Raw genomic sequence first — 15980 nt, 5'->3', positions numbered from 1 at the left:
AGAGGAAACTGAGGCACCAGGAAGGTGAAGTGACTTAGTTATATTCAGCCAGTGGCAAGCTCCATGATTCCTAGTTCTGTCTCTTATGCACTCAGCCATATTATCCTGTCAAAACTGACTGCATTTGGAAAGAAAACTGCAGCAAAGCCATCATGCAGAGTAAGTATTCAATCACCCAGTGAGCACGGCTTTTAAAAAAACCATCATCACTGGCTTCTCAGAATTATGCTACTTGACTTGATGCATTTTTTCTGATGCTGCCACTGTTGTGTGTTCATGCTCAGAGTTTGCTGAGAACCCTCAGGGTTTGCTGCCAATACCCAGCCCACAGCAACTATCCATTTTTGTTTGGAAGCTGGTATCAGTTCTACTGTTCCAACACCCATTTGAGGTAGACATTCCCTGTTGTTAGCCAAAGCAACATTCAAGCTGCTCTGCTTCATTACAGAAAGCTCCCCAAATCTCACATGATGGCAGCGTTTAGCTCCTCGATTTCTTCCCGAAGGCGCCTGGTTTCCTCTTGCATCTGTGTTCTTTCCTGCTGTAGCTTAGCGATATATTCTACTGTTTTCTGCAGCGTGATTGCATGGCTGATCTAGACCAAACACAAACATAGAGCTCACTTTCTGGAACAAAGCTAGACAGATGAAGAATTTGCCCCGAACCTGCTGTAACACCCAGAAAAGCACCTCAGAACCTTGGCTGAAGATTCTCTCTGCCTTTCTGTGAAGGAAACACTTGAGGCAACACTAAACTGGGGTCAGAGTGGCTGGAGAGCAGCCAGACAGAAAGGGACCTGGGGGTACTGGTTGACAGGCTCCTGAACATGAGCCAGCAGTGTGCCCAGGTGGCCAAGAGAGCCAATGGCATCCTGGCCTGCATCAGGAATAGTGTGGCCAGCAGGAGCAGGGAGGTCATTGTACCCCTGTACACAGCACTGGTTAGGCCACACCTTGAGTACTGTGTCCAGTTCTGGGCCCCTCAGTTTAGGAAAGATGTTGAATTGCTGGAACATGTCCAGAGAAGGGCAATGAGGCTGGGGAGAGGCCTTGAGCACAAGCCCTATGAGGAGAGGCTGAGGGAGCTGGGACTGTTTAGCCTGGAGAAGAGGAGGCTCAGGGGAGACCTCATTGCTGTCTACAACTACCTGAAGGGAGGTTGTAGCCAGGAGGGGGTTGGTCTCTTCTCCCAGGCAACCAGCACCAGAACAAGAGGACACAGTCTGAAGCTGCACCAGGGGAGGTTTAGGCTGGAGGTGAGAAGAAAGTTCTTCACAGAGAGAGTGGTTGGCCATTGGAATGGGCTGCCCAGGGAGGTGGTGGAGTCACCATCCCTGGAGGTGTTCAGGAGGGGATTGGACATGGCACTTGGTGCCATGGTTTAGATAGTCATGAGGTTTAGGGTGACAGGTTGGACTCGATGATCTTTGAGGTCTCTTCCAGCCTTCTTGATTCTATGATTCTAACTCTTCATTTCTCTGACTCCTGTTTGCACACTAGGACAGAGAAATGTCATTGCAGTGATTGCTTTCTTCCACAAATTACATTTTTACAACTTTATTGAAAGACGGATTTTAATAATGTAAAACATTTCACTACCTATCCTCTTCAAAATATTTCCGATTTTTACTTAGGTACTGAAGGATGTGCTACATCTGCTGATAGATTTATAGTGCTGTTAGAAGCCTTGTTTGAAGTTGACAATATAGATTAGTTTGGGAAACCTGGAGTTATTAAACAGAAGGTAACAGTTTAGCTGTCATCAAAGGAGGCAGAAACAATGTCACGTATCTTTTTAAAAATACCCTTCAGCTTTGAGAAATTACTTAAAAAAATCTGTAAACAAGAAATAAAATAATCAGACATTTTATTCAAGATGAGTTTTCACAACTGATTAACATTCAAACAGGCTATTCAAATCAGGAAGCAAAGTTCTGACAAGTTATGACCTAAACATATAAAACCATAACATTTATGTAAACAAATCAACATGCTGCACAATAGACCTTCCTATTTTCCATGTGTCAGCACTGGTATTTAAAGGACATTTAGCATTTTATTGTGCAGGTAAGTCTATATTTCAGTTATTCTGATCTCAGTTTAGTCAGCTAAGTTAACTACTGCAGCCAGAATATACCCTTAATTTGGACAAAACAATAATAACAAGTCACTTGGTAATTTTTCCCTGTAAACCTATGCACACAAGTGACAGGAAAAAAGAAAAAAGCAAATAACCAACCCTGAGAATATTTGCAAATCTCTGGACACAGGGACAAATCCTTAAGGGCAGCTGGGTAATACTAGATGTAAAGAGACCCAGAAGGATTTTCCAAATCATCTGAAGTGGCCAGGCTTCTGACTCCTCCTGGTAGGTAAAGCTCTTGTCAGTGTAGGAAGTTTCACTGGATTTTTTCGTTCTCCTCTGGCTCATTGACATGCTTCAACAATATTTGCAGGCACACAAGGCTGCTCTGCCACACTCTGACCTGTGGTTAGCACAGCATGAAGCCTAAGCTAACAAGCTGTGCTCATAAGTGGGCAACATTAGCTTAGATCAAAGTAAATTAAACAGGCATGGCACTGTTATCAACAGCATCTACCTGGGCTTCTGGCTAGTTCACGGTTCAGGAAGAACAAGCTTACAGTACTGGCTGGAACATGGTTTTTTCAAGTCAAGCTATGGGGACCAGACTTCATCCAGAATGGGTATAAAAAGCCACTATTCCAGAAGAAAGGTGACATTAACATTAAATGCACAGTCATCTTTTGCTGCAAACATGACAAAAATATTCATTATTGGGGTCTCAAGCACAAGGATTGCCAAGGTCAGTTTTTCTTCTTTCCCTGTTGTCTTTAAAGCTGCAGCATCTCACCCAACAAGACATGTTCGGCATTTGACGCTGCATCAGAAGAATGACATCTAAAAGAAAGTGCTTTCACACACTCTTTTACCTGTAAGCAATGGATTTATTACCCTTCCTGAGTCCTTGAGTTCAAATACCTTCACTGCCTGACTGGCATTCTCCATCAACAGTGGAGAGATTAAATTTATTAACAAGACTTTTCAGAATGGCTCTTTCTTATATACCACATTAAGCTGTCAGTGCTGCCAAGTTACTTACCGACTTGGAGTTGGTTGTAACCAAGCTGTTCAGAGTACTGAAACCAATCTTGATATTGAACCTTCGTTTTTGTTCTGAAATGTGCCTCATTCTTCGGTTCTGCACAAAGAAAATTAGCTCAGTCTAGGCTGTACTCTCCTGCTATGACTGTTCCAGCTATTCAAATTCAGTGTCATTTTGTGGAATTCAGAGTCTTCTCAAAGTCACGTGACTATAAACTTGCAAACGATTATTTAATTAATTAAAGAAGTGGCCAGCGTATTAAATCCAATTCCAAACCTTGCAGGATTTCTTTCTAAAGTAAAATTTTCTGTTTGAGACTGTTACACAATTTCTCTTTCTGAAGTCAAATTCCATTTGTTGAGGCATGTAAGTAGTCAGGGTCTTGTTCAAGCTTTTAAGCTTAAAACAATCCATATAATTCATTCCTAATATATCCATAATGTCTACTGATGTAACAGGCAGACTGATAAAAAGGAAAATGAAAAAAAGAATCCACAACTCTGGCCTACCCTGAGGCTTTGTTTGAAATTCACATTCTCATTTCTAGTATTACAAACTTACAAGCTGTTTCCACCAAAATTCTTGGAAGAAAATAAGGAGGCTGCACATTAAGAATGCCTTCTGGGCAAAGCTAGGCTTTCTGGCAGTAGCTCAGCATCAACCCATTTTATAATGGGAAGAAATCAATGCAGTAAAGCAGTGAAAACGCTGCCCAAAAATACAGCAAATGCAGGCTCAAGAGCAGAACTGAGATTCCCATGCTTTGCCAAACTGAAAACCTAATGTTACCCAGCCATATAGAACTGTTTAGTCCAACCAGCAATGCAGAGGAGAAAAAGAACACACATTAGAGACTTGCAAACATCACTGTTTTTCTAGTCTTACAAAAGAGTTACTAATAGCACACATCCAAAGCAAACAGGTGAGTTCAAACGGCTACAAAGCCTATCTCGTTGCAGTGTCCTTACTTTTAAGAACACTCCTCCATCTAGTGGCCACTTTCCCACCATCAGCCAGTCCTAGCTTCTCGTTCCTTTGCTCTCTAGCAGCAAGAACAGGCTCCAACTACTACAGTTTTGAGCATTTATACTGAAAACTTTCATGAGTAACTTGCAGCATGCTCAGAAAAGGGCAGTTCTGCTTCTCTTCTGCAGCAGAACTAGAATCAAGTGCAATCACAGGCTGCAAGTGTTTAAACTTACCTTTCTCCCCTGGGAGTAATCGAACTAACATCAACTCATAGGGTACATAAAGACAGAGAAGCCAAAAAAAGCGTTGGCACTTGCAAAATGGTTCAGTAAGACTCACAACAGAATGAATGAGAGGGTTACAGCTGATTGCCCTGCACTGGAGGGTTTTGGTGGCTAAGGTTTTCATACCATCACAGAAAGTGTTCTGACAAGGTCAGCTTGGGTACGAGGACCAGCTGGCTGGCAGGTGCCATTTCTGGACTGCTTAGTTCTTACCCCAATAATTCTCAAAGTGTTTTACAGGTGTAACTTGTAGAGGCTGTGGAGCTGCTTCTCTGTGGAGCAGCATAGCATCACTGGAGACATGTAAGTAACTTAGCAGGTCAAGAACTCCCCCCTTCAGCGATGCCCAGAGCCCTGCAGACTGAAGAGTCCCAACAGAACAATGGCAAAAGCCATGGTTTAGAAAACTAAGCCTGAAACTTTAGACCAAGTAAACTGAGACCTGCCATAACACTCCTGTGAGTCTCAGCAGGAACTGCTGTCATGACCATAAGGACCTGCAGAAGTAAAGTTAAGCCTGGTCCCTTCGGTGATACATCCCTATGGAGCAGAGTAGGATGATTCAAGTCTGACATTTTATCTTGAACAGAGCAGCATTGATGCTGTGCAAGCTAAACATAAGGCACAAATACTCCACCATTCCTGAAGCTCAGCTTAACTCTCTGGTCCATTCTCAGACATCGAGTCAGAAAAGTAGCTAGAAAAGCAAAAAAAAAGCACCTCAAAAGAAAGGACACGCACCTTCAATGCAGCCATATTAGGGTCAGTGTTAAGTTTTCCTGAGCAGCTGTTCTGGGGAGACTGTGGACTGGGGCTCTGCTCAGAGGTGCAGGGGGAAGCTTGGCCTGAATTCTGACAGTCTCGACCTTCATGAAGAAAAAACAACAAGTCACATCAACAAACGACTCTGTAGCAAACCTAACTGCTGAGAAGCTTCTCTTCAGAACTGAGCTGAAATACAGTTAGCAAACAAACTGTACTCATCAATGCAGCAACAACATGCTAGAAATTGTCAAGATTGCTGGGGGAGCTTTAGTATTTCATGGCACAAAGCTAGTACATCCCAAATAACAGCATGTAATACTCCTTTCACACACACTTCAGCAAAGACACACTGAAGGCATAGGCTGCCAATCCCATCATCCTGCTAGACTCCTTCATTTGAAGATCTAAAGGCCTGGGACATGATGGTGGCACTTACAAGACATTTGCCAGCAAAACCAACAGCATGGCCCTAAAAGCAGCCCAGGTACCACCATATCAACACACATGCAAAAGGAGTCTTTGTACTTACCTACTGTTAAAAAGAACAGAGATCTGAGATCCTCCAAATCAACATTATAATTACAATACTGAACAACAGCCCAGCCCAGCACTCTCTGCACAAATACTTTCCAAACAGGTTGAATGTCTTGGTGACTATCACAGTAGAAATGACATCCTTGTGGAAAGGAGCCACTTACAGGAAGTACAAAATGGCAGTTTGTGGGAATGCTACAGTAGTTCAAGATAAAAATGGCAAACAACTTGGATGCAGCCAAAGCTGTAGGGTAGAAGGCTCTAAAAAGCTTTTCCTTCAAGAATTATCCACGGATCCTCAAGGCCCATTTACACCCTGCTTAACCAATGGAAACACACTTAACCTGTGCAGGAGAGAATGCTTACAAGCTTTCTAACTTACTAGGTGTAGGTGAGGGAACTTGTGAACTGCTACGGGGGGAAGAGATTTTCTCTCCTTTCACCAACACATCCTGGACTACACTAGGAGAGAAGAGATGTGAGACTGTGGACTGGGTTTGTTGACTACTTGGTGCTCGCTGTGCTGGACCAACCAGAATGTTACTATGGAACTCCGTCACCCCGGGAGCCTGGGAACAGCACAGAAATAGCACAGAGAAAAACAGGGAAGGAAAAAAAGAGAGCAGGAAGAGGGGGGTGGGGGCAGAGGGAGAAAAGGGATGAGAGAAAGGAGACATGGGGAGAGAAAGACAAAAAGAGAGAGAGAGAGATTTGTTACCTTGCCTTTCACTAAAAGGAGCAAATACATGATTAACAATCTGATGACATGAAACAAGGGCTAATATATAAGGAACTGGCAGGCACTGAAGTCAGGCCTCTGGCAGGAGACCAGGATCCTTTCATAACTTAAGGCAGTATTACAACACATCAACCACATAATATACTAAAAACTATTTCTATCTTCCTACATACAGCATACTGGGAAACCCACTTTTATAGTCAAGGCATGCTTTTCAGTATGTAAATGGCAAGACGACACCCTGGGCTCCTGCAGGATTACAAACAATCCCCGTTCACAGTGCTGTGTGTACATGCCTCTTTGTAATCTTACTGTCATGTGAGACAAGAGTCCATGAAAACTAAATAGTGCTTCCAGTCCCATAAAATAGCTCAATCTAACACAAGCAAACATGATATTGAAGGCACAAATGCATATGCTAGGTAACAGGGGATACTTAGTTGGCTAGCTGCCCTCCTAAGCATATTATGGCTCTAACTACTTGCAAATAACAGGCCTAAAAAACAAATTGTTTTTTTTCTTCTCCTTACTCTGACAATTCCAGCTGGTGCAATTGCAACATTAGACTGAGACGTGGCTGGCGTCAAAATCCCCTCTCTTTTTAAAGGTGCTGGAGTTACAATCACAGCTCTGGACTGTCCCTGAAAGGCAGCTGAAGAACACAAGTTAGAATAGTTAATGAAACAGAAAAAAAAAAAAAAAAGAAAAAAAAAAAGCTTGTCATAATTTGTCATTGCACAGGGGAATGGATTAATAGGCACCAATTTGCTACTATGTCATTGCAACACAGAGTGCCACCAGTTTTCAATCTCAGTCCCATGAATCCAGTACAAGGGACCCCAACACATCAGTCATTTTTGAGGCTTTGAGCATCACTGTCACTGTTTCAAGGTGAATTTATAGAGGTACCCAGTAAATCAGAGAGGAGAAGTATCTTCATTCTATCAGTTTCACAGGAGTGTGCTTCTCTCACATCCACACTTTTTGGATTGTTCTCCTGACCCAGAAAGGGTCAATGACAGAAATCAACTGAAGATTCTTGCACTCTCTGATTTTAAGGATGCGTTACATGACACACAAGCACAAGACAAACAAACACTGGGAAACAGTACCAAAATTCCAGAAAGCAGGATAAAGAACTAGGAGCTCTGTAGTATCAGACAGCTAGAGATAATTGTGAACAGCAGCAACTGTTTCTACAGAGAAAGTCACAAAATTTCTCAAAGAAAGTCTGGACAGGAAGCTTGTCCCCATGACAGGAGTTAGAATCCTTGCTCAAGATCATTGCCTTGACCACTACAGTATTCCAGTCTAACATCAGTTATGGTCCTATATAACCAATGCAGATGCACAGCTATTGACATGGCATTAAGGCTAACACTGCTCTTGCCCAGACTTTAGGAAGAATGTGACTGACTATGCTCAGGGTTACCTAACTGCGGGGTATAAGAATCAGACAGAGATACAGCTTCTGTTTGCTTTTTGAGAAATCAAAACCAAACTTACTCTGTTTCATTCTAGCCTGCTGAAGCCTGCGCTGGCTTCAGCTCTCCTTTACACTGCTAAGGTAATTTGCACTGTCCAGGTTTCCAGTGCAGACTCAGGAAGTCACTTTCACATCACTTCACTGCTAGGACCAAGGTCCTTCACAGAGCCTCGTGCCAATGAACTGGCAGGCACTCCAACTGACTCGCTGACACACACTCACACACAAGTTTGGATAGTGTTATCCCCGCAGTTCAGACCCTTGGTTTCCCACCACAGTCTTCAGTGCCAGAGTCCAGTTAAACAAAAAGCAATGGGAGTGGTACAGCAGCAGGAGAAGCTCAAGCTGGATGTCTCCAAAGAGGGACCCCAAACATACAAATCTTTGGGCAATTGCACCGTTACAATCTATGCACACCTGCCCCTCACACACCTTCTGGTCCAATGGTGATTTCTTGTCTGGGATCTTCTAACACTTTATAGGATTCCTTCTATGTCTCCAGGTAGGCCATTAACTGTTCTTATCTTGTCCAGCTGCAGTTTCTGCTGACAGTTGTAGCTTCCTTATCCTCTGGTTCATGCTGGCTCTGGAGGGCCTGTTTTTGCTTAACTAGCTAAAAGTTCATCATATCTAGGCAAAAGTTCACAGCTTGTGGTCTAAGGCTTCACAAAATCCAGCTACTCATGCTAAGTAAGTAAAGCCAAACGAACAGCATACCCAATCACACATCATCATGCTGTAACCTCTACATCCTAATGCTAAATGATAGACTCCAAGTGATTCATCCTGTTTAAAACTTATTTAAACTAGCCAACTAGTATATTTCTTAACAGTACTAATAAAGCCATGATGTATGAAAATTGTCACAATAGCTCTGTTGCTGCCAACCTAACCCTCTGCAGTTTAACATCAGGATAGTGAAGGACACACAGAAAGCAGAACAAGAAGATACACAGCATACCTAATGTCCTCTTCCCTACTGAGACTAACAACTGTGTTTTGAATCAACTGAAGTTTCTGTGCAGCCTCTATTAGAAAGCCTGTGGGTTGCCCCAAGCTTGTGCCAGCCTTTTTGTGGGTCTATCTGGCAGAGAGCACTGTCACTCTGACACAGGGGGTTTATTCTCTGAGCTTTCCACAAATCTGGAACCACAACCCTTCCACTGTTCACTAACGTTCAGCTGGGCTTAGGACATCTCTGTTGAGCTGAAGAGCCTGCTCTTAACACTGCATTAACAAACATGTCACTTGTGACTTCCATACTTGGGTAACTCTAACAATCAGCACACACTTGGATGCCTTTTTAGATTTCTCATGTTTCTATCCTACATAGGCATCTTCTGCAGACTTGCCCCTCAAAATCAGAACATTTCTGAAGTGATGATAGCAGATTTCTTTCCCATGTGAAGTCTTCCACCTGAGGAGACAATCTGTGCAGATTTGAGTCCCTGTATCACAGGGCAGTAAATGTTACACATCACTTTCTAATGCTAATGATAAGACAATTTGTTTCATAGTCATGAGATGATTTGTTTGTCCTGAACACAAATAACAGGCATAAATATCTTAGTTATGAATACTCATGTTTGTTCTATTGCAAAAAATAAAGCTCCAGTCTTTTCATAAAACCTTGAATTTGCCCTCTGAGCTTGGTGTTTGGAACACTGTGATCCCTGAACATGTGCTGCTGTCAGGAATGAAAAGCAGCAACAACTTTAGATGAGAAGCAAAGCCATTTGTTGTGATGGTCCAGAAGTAACTGATCAAGTACTGGGAAAGTGATGTACGGGTGAGGAACAACCCAAAAAGCATTAAGAAAGCTAGAAGCAGAGGCCTTCTGAAAATTAGAGTTGCCTACAATGCATGATGAATGCATGTCTCAGCTGCTGAAAGTACATGGACTCTTGCTTTGTAATATACTATAGACAGAAAGCTGCCATTAACACCCTAGTGTTATTAAGAATGAGCCAACTTGTTCCCAGTGACATGCCAGAATTAGCTCTGTGAGTCTGTTCTACCCTTAAGCAGCAATTTTTTTTTTTTTTTTTTTTTTTGGTGGGTAACCACAGTGCCCATACCTCACAGACACACCTCCTCCTTCCTAAAGCCTTTTTAACAATACTCCTCCAGGCAGGCTTTCTCTTGGATTACTGTGGCACATTTCAGGTGGCTGAAGTCACTTGGCCCCCAGCCAGCACAAGTCTAAAACCAGTGTGCAATAACCCCAGGAAAAAGTCTTGCTTTAGCCTTGAGCTTTCCCACAAGAATCACTACATGCAAAACTCTCTGCTCATATTTGTTATTTTCAGCCTTGTGCAGTGCCAGAGGCTCCAAAATGACACACCCAATGTGGAGGTCCCAGCTTGTCAGTTAGGTTCCCAACTGAAAACCACATGCCCCTGAAAGCAGCTGAAAAGTCTATAGATTGCTTGAAACAAAGATTTCCATCTCCTCCTGTCCACTTTCACAGTTCTCCCCCAGTGAAAGGGCTGATTCTCATCACCCAGGTCCTGGTAGAGAGCACCAATGGTACATGAGAGGCACCCTGCTGTGCCTCCACCTGGACCAGCACTTTGGTCTGCATCAACAGCTGCTCCTAGCCAATGCTGTACCTAGTCTTAAAGCATTTCAGGGACACCTAAGGTAATCATCAGAATACACCTGAAGTATTACCAAAGGATGTACACAGGTAGGTACCCTTGTGTTACAGAGTGTGATGATGCACAAGCAGGAACAGTGACACTTCTCCAGGGCAACTGGGTGAGCCAATGACAAGGACAGGTCTGCCACTCCCCACCCTATGCTATCTCCCTACCGTCTCCTACTCTACTGTGACTGCACTGAAGGGCAGAGTAAATCAGAACAGCATTTAGCACCAAAACCAAGGGTTCCCTGGGGCAGGAGCACAGAGCTCTACTCATGCTATGTGCTGAATCACCTGCACAGATCAGCATCCATTTTACAAGGAGATACCATTTCTCACAGGTCAGCTTTTGACACTCATACCCAAACTGCTTCCAGTCCTCACAGCATTCCACAGCATCCCACTGAACAGCGAAGCCACACACCAGCAGATTCAGGGCTTCCTTGGATACCCTCAGAAAGCTGTATTTTTACTTATTATGCAAACCAAGGTGGTCTATCCCTCCTGCTAGTCCCACTCAGAAAAGAAAAACATCACCACCACCCCCCAGTGCTTCTCACCTGGGGTGATGAAGGCATTCTTTAACAATAAGGACACTGTTTCAGGCTTCGGAGCAGGCACTATTTTTTGTGACTGTTTGGGCCTTGTCCCAGCACTGGCCAGAGGAACAGCTTTGGGGAGTGCAAAAGTCAGTTGGGACTGCAGCTGGGGCCGGGGCTGCCCCTGCAGGACAGTAGTCTGGAAAGCCAGGTTACAAGGCACTCCTGCACCTGGCTGCTGTGTTGCCAGGACAAGATTCTGGCTCTGGCTGAAGGTGGTGGCAGGGGCATTGTGGGTCAACGTAGCCGAAGCTGTGTGGGTGATAACTGTGGATTCACAGAGACCAAACTTCTGGGTTTCTGGGGCAGCAAATGCAGCTGGTGGAGAGCTTATGCTGGAATTCAGAGGCACTGCAGGCAACGGGGACTGGTGCTGTTGCGTTGTAGGTTGAAGCAGTGGCAGGGGCGTCTGAAACACTGGCAGAAAAGTTTGTGGCCCGCTGAGAGATGAGTCGGGATGGATGAAGGATCCCTCGCTTCTAATGCTGGAACACTGGTCAGTGCCAACATCAGGAATGGCAGGAGCAGATACTGAGGAAGTAATCTGTCCATCACCGATGTTCCCTGCTGGAAGTGTGTTGGGCAACGAACCTGATGTCAGGACAGGAGACTGACAGAAAAGAAAGGTATTACAGATGCAGATGTGACCCCTGAACTCCTTCTGTGAAGGACATGGCTCATCTTTGAATCTTTGTAACACATATACATCTGAGATGGGGTTATTTTAAACACTAATAACCTCTCTTACCTGGGAAGAATGGCTGGTGCTGTCTGTTGTAGCTGAGCTGGCAGCAGACACAGAAGGGAAATAATTACTGGAACGACTGGGCATGAATAAATCTGAAATATGAAAAGCCGCTATTAATTTTCTATTTTTCCATACTCAAGGTACACCATTGCTAGATAACAAAAATCCACTGGAATATCAATGTTATTTAGCAAATAATGAAACTGCTGCTGACAGCAATGAATTCTCTTCCAGGGGAAATGAGTTCTTCAGAGCAGACTTTTTCCACTTTCACACAAGCTGTGGATAATACAGAAATCAGTCTGCTGTAGGTGAAAGCTGATCTCAGTGCAGTCCCACAAAATTCAGTTATCTGACACAGACTGCATGCAGGCCCAGAAGACAGAGGTGACTTTTGACTTTCATGAAGACCCATAACCATCAAAGTTGTCAGCAGTAGTTTAATGTCACATGCAGTTCTTGAGAGTACCAGAAAACGTTGCAAGGCAAACAAAGTAAAAAATCACTTCATCACTAAAAAGTGTTCAATTATTTTCTGTCTTTAATTACTGAACCATTTAAGGTCTAAATGCTATTCTTTTGAAAGGCAAATTAACAACCAGGTTCAAAGACTGGAATAAACAATCCTAAAATGATTCTCAGGCTCAGGTAAGTAAAGGGCTGAGGTCACAGTAACAAGGCAGTCTACCCATGTAGGTATCTAGTTGAAATAATGAACAATGAAAATATCTATTAAGTGTTCTTCACCTTTTACTCAAATCTCCTGCCTTCTAAAGAGAATAGAGATCTGCAACATTTAGTCTTCTGTTAAAAACAAGTTCATAAAGTACTGCCGTTTTAAAGAAATTAATGGACTGTGTATATATATAATTCTTACCTTGAAAAGGCTCAAAAGTATCCATAAAATCAAAATTTGGCTGGAGAGGAATAAGCCCTGGTTGAATCATGTCAGCATTTCCTAAGTGTGCTGTAAAATTCAGGAGACATTAGATTAGCTTCACATCACTTGCACAGTAACAACAGCAGGAATTCAGCATTGGCTAGAACACCAACACGCACTCCACAGCCAGGCTTGGCCAGGGTGTTCACAGAAAAAAACTGCTGCTGAAATGAACTGAGCATCTGCACTTTTTCATAACTACAGTACAGTTCTGAAATCAAATCCATTGGGGAATGAAGGCTTCAACAAGTAAAATTAAAGAGGTGAAACCTGAAGGTTCTAACAACTGGGGATTGCCCAGCTTGGATGCCTCCTAATCCCAAACTTCCTATCCTGCCACTGCTGCACAATAAAACTTACTAGAAGGCACAACCTGAACCACTACAGTTCATAGCAGAGGATTTTCAAATAAACAATCACCCATTTCATTTTGCCTCAAGTACAGTTCATATAAACCACAGTTGCTCTGGAACTGCTCAGACAGCTTAGACATCTGTGCAGCAAGGATGATGCAGAGTGGACATCTCCTGTCCCTTTACACAGAGCCTTCAGCTAGATATAGCTCTTGGGGCTGCTTTCACAGGAGACCTGATTTGCACTTCTTCTAAGTGACATATCCAAAGAAAAATAAATAGGCATTCCCTTAAAAATACACACAGACATGTATGTTTTGAGATAAATAATAATGCCTTTGCCCCCAATAAATGTAAATACTGCTCATTACAGACTTATTCAGAGCAACATTGTCCCCTAAGAAGCTACGTTAGAAATTAAATTTGGATGAATAATTGGAATTCTGTGACTTTCCAAGCATAACACAGCTACATTCTCTGACCTATTTTTAGCTGTGTCAGCAAATCAAGATAAATATCTAAGGCAAGACCAGAAGAGCAACAAACCAGACTTCTCCTATAGAGGTTCCCACTGCAACATAGCTAGCAGCCAACAAATACCTATGTCCCTGGAATTCGGCCAAGAAACCAGCTGATGTGAAGACAGTGTGGAGAACAGTGTGTCGGTGAACTCGGACATGAGCATGTCTGCATCCAAGAGGCTGCCTTCCTCCATAGGGACAGGGGTTTCTCTGCCATACCTTCTTTTTTGCCAGAGAAACACATCATCATCCTGCCAAAGTAAAGGAAGAAAAGTCAGGCTGCCTAGACAATGCTAAAGCATCTGGTGCAGACAGATAAAAACTGTTTTCGTTTTTCATATGTAGCACAGTAAACAGCAGCACCATTGCTCCTTTAAACATCCTGGCACTTTTTTGCCAATATTGTGGGCAGCAGGAAGATCTGCAACATGTAGCATACCCATCTTCCCAGATCTAGTTACACCAGCAAGGCAGCAATGCCAGTTACAACTCAGTAATAAGGTAAATAATGCTCCAGCCCTCAAAGACATTGATCATTCTGGACACCTTTACTGATCCTTATTTCTTATGCCACAGCACTTTGCACTAAACCTCTCCCCTATCCAATTTAAGATACAAATCTTACATTGCTCTCTGAGGTGTCTAACCTTAATTAAGGCTTAAGTAAGATGCCTGTCTTAAGATTTTAATCAACACAAGCTACTGCATGTTACAGCTTTGTTACTGACTGCAATTTCTACAAGCATCAACACTGCCACTTATCAGTGGTGATACCTACCCTGACCAAACTTGAAAGATCTTCATCTTTGTGTTTCTGTAACTGCAAAAGGAGAACAAAACAGATGTTTAAGTCAGAATAGGTCTTATGTGTACCAGTAGAGCACCTGATTTTGCAAAACATTGAAGATCTAATCATGTACAATTAGTTCCTGCCCAATAATTTTTAGTGGGACTAATCAGATGAGTATGTCTGTATTAGCTTATCATTTGTTTTCTTCTGTATGCTAGCAAAAGTGACATCAAAACTCAAAAAGCAACCACACACTGATGAATTTCAAGTAAGATACTTCCACTACGTAAACCAACACACCCTTTTCTTGAAGTATGTTCTCCACTTGTGGTATTCCCTGATGACTATTTCAATCCTTCGCTTCCAGTACTTCCCCTCTGTTGCAATGGCCTGAGAACACAAACACATACCACAAATTACAGCGGATCACACAATGGCTGAATGTTCAATGTGTTTCCAAGCAAATATTCATGCATAAAAAAAAGTATGCAAAAGCAAGCATGCTAAATCTGTTTGAGCTCATGTATCAGCAGTCCACACTATTCTGGAGCTATCACAGAGCAAATCTGACAATACTAACTTTCCTTTTCCCACAATAAACAAACAAGTGACATGTGCCTGCACTGTCAGCATTTCCCACATCACTTCAACCAGAACCACTAAGTAAGAAATGGCAAAAAAAACCCCAACCCAAAATGCAACTTTAAAATGAATTCACTAAAATGTAATGCACAAAGCATTCCTTGCTCTGCTGAAAACAGGCAAAGAGAATTTCACAAGGTTACATGAACATGGACACATACACAAAAGCTGTTAGGAATGACAAAAAGCAATAGAAATCTGATGCTCAGGGAGAAATGTGACCTTGCAGGCCACATACCAACAGCAACAGAAGGATCAGAACAATGTGGGTCTTTAATGTATTACAGACAGCAGCATCTAAACTGGGGACAGTAGACTAATGAGAGCCTTAACACAACTTTCTTGTGTTCCAGGGTCATCTTCCAACAAAAGCATCAACACTGCTCTTTCAAAAACCTGAGACAGTTCCATAAACACATTTGGAACTCCTCTAAGTTATAAATTATCCTAGAGCTACACAGTAGAGAGAGAGTCACATATTGCCACATCAAGGCCCTCACTAGTTTTCTGCAAGGAGCCAGAGGGCTGACACTAGTTTTCATTTATGTTTAGTAGAGCACAAAAATGAAGTAAACAAGGCCAAATTCACTCTTTTTGTGAAGTTATCTTGACAGAGAAAAAGCAATTGCTTGTTGTCTTGAAACCACAACTCATCAATTAAATAAAGTACAGAAAAATCTCACAGGGTCACTTCGATTCAGTCCCAAAAGCAGCTGTCACTCTCATTTTTCACTGATTTCAATCTCCAGCCAGAAGAGAGTAAACATCTTACTTACTCAAACTGTACTTCTGTGATTCATTTCACTGAACCAGAACACAGACACAAGTTACAGAGATAATAA

General features: G+C 42.7%; 1 protein-coding gene across 1 annotated transcript in view; it reads right to left on the bottom strand.

Moving 5' to 3' along the window:
- The window catches only part of MLXIP (MLX interacting protein), a 49325-nt gene that overhangs the window by 3680 nt on the left and 29665 nt on the right, over positions 1 to 15980 (bottom strand). The window contains exons 4-14 of the mRNA XM_054392769.1: positions 14797 to 14886; positions 14485 to 14526; positions 13786 to 13957; positions 12770 to 12859; positions 11893 to 11984; positions 11106 to 11754; positions 6946 to 7067; positions 6059 to 6245; positions 5119 to 5243; positions 3122 to 3220; positions 468 to 595 (exon numbers count right to left, since the gene is read on the bottom strand). Of these exons, the coding sequence (XP_054248744.1) occupies positions 468 to 595; positions 3122 to 3220; positions 5119 to 5243; positions 6059 to 6245; positions 6946 to 7067; positions 11106 to 11754; positions 11893 to 11984; positions 12770 to 12859; positions 13786 to 13957; positions 14485 to 14526; positions 14797 to 14886 (1796 nt within the window). The remainder of the gene's footprint in view (positions 1 to 467; positions 596 to 3121; positions 3221 to 5118; positions 5244 to 6058; positions 6246 to 6945; positions 7068 to 11105; positions 11755 to 11892; positions 11985 to 12769; positions 12860 to 13785; positions 13958 to 14484; positions 14527 to 14796; positions 14887 to 15980) is intronic.

Source organism: Indicator indicator, chromosome 26 (assembly GCF_027791375.1).
Source record: "Indicator indicator isolate 239-I01 chromosome 26, UM_Iind_1.1, whole genome shotgun sequence".
Taxonomy (NCBI): Eukaryota; Metazoa; Chordata; class Aves; order Piciformes; family Indicatoridae; genus Indicator; species Indicator indicator.
The sequence above is the reverse complement of the archived record's forward strand: the minus strand, read 5'-3'. Positions and strand labels throughout refer to the sequence as shown.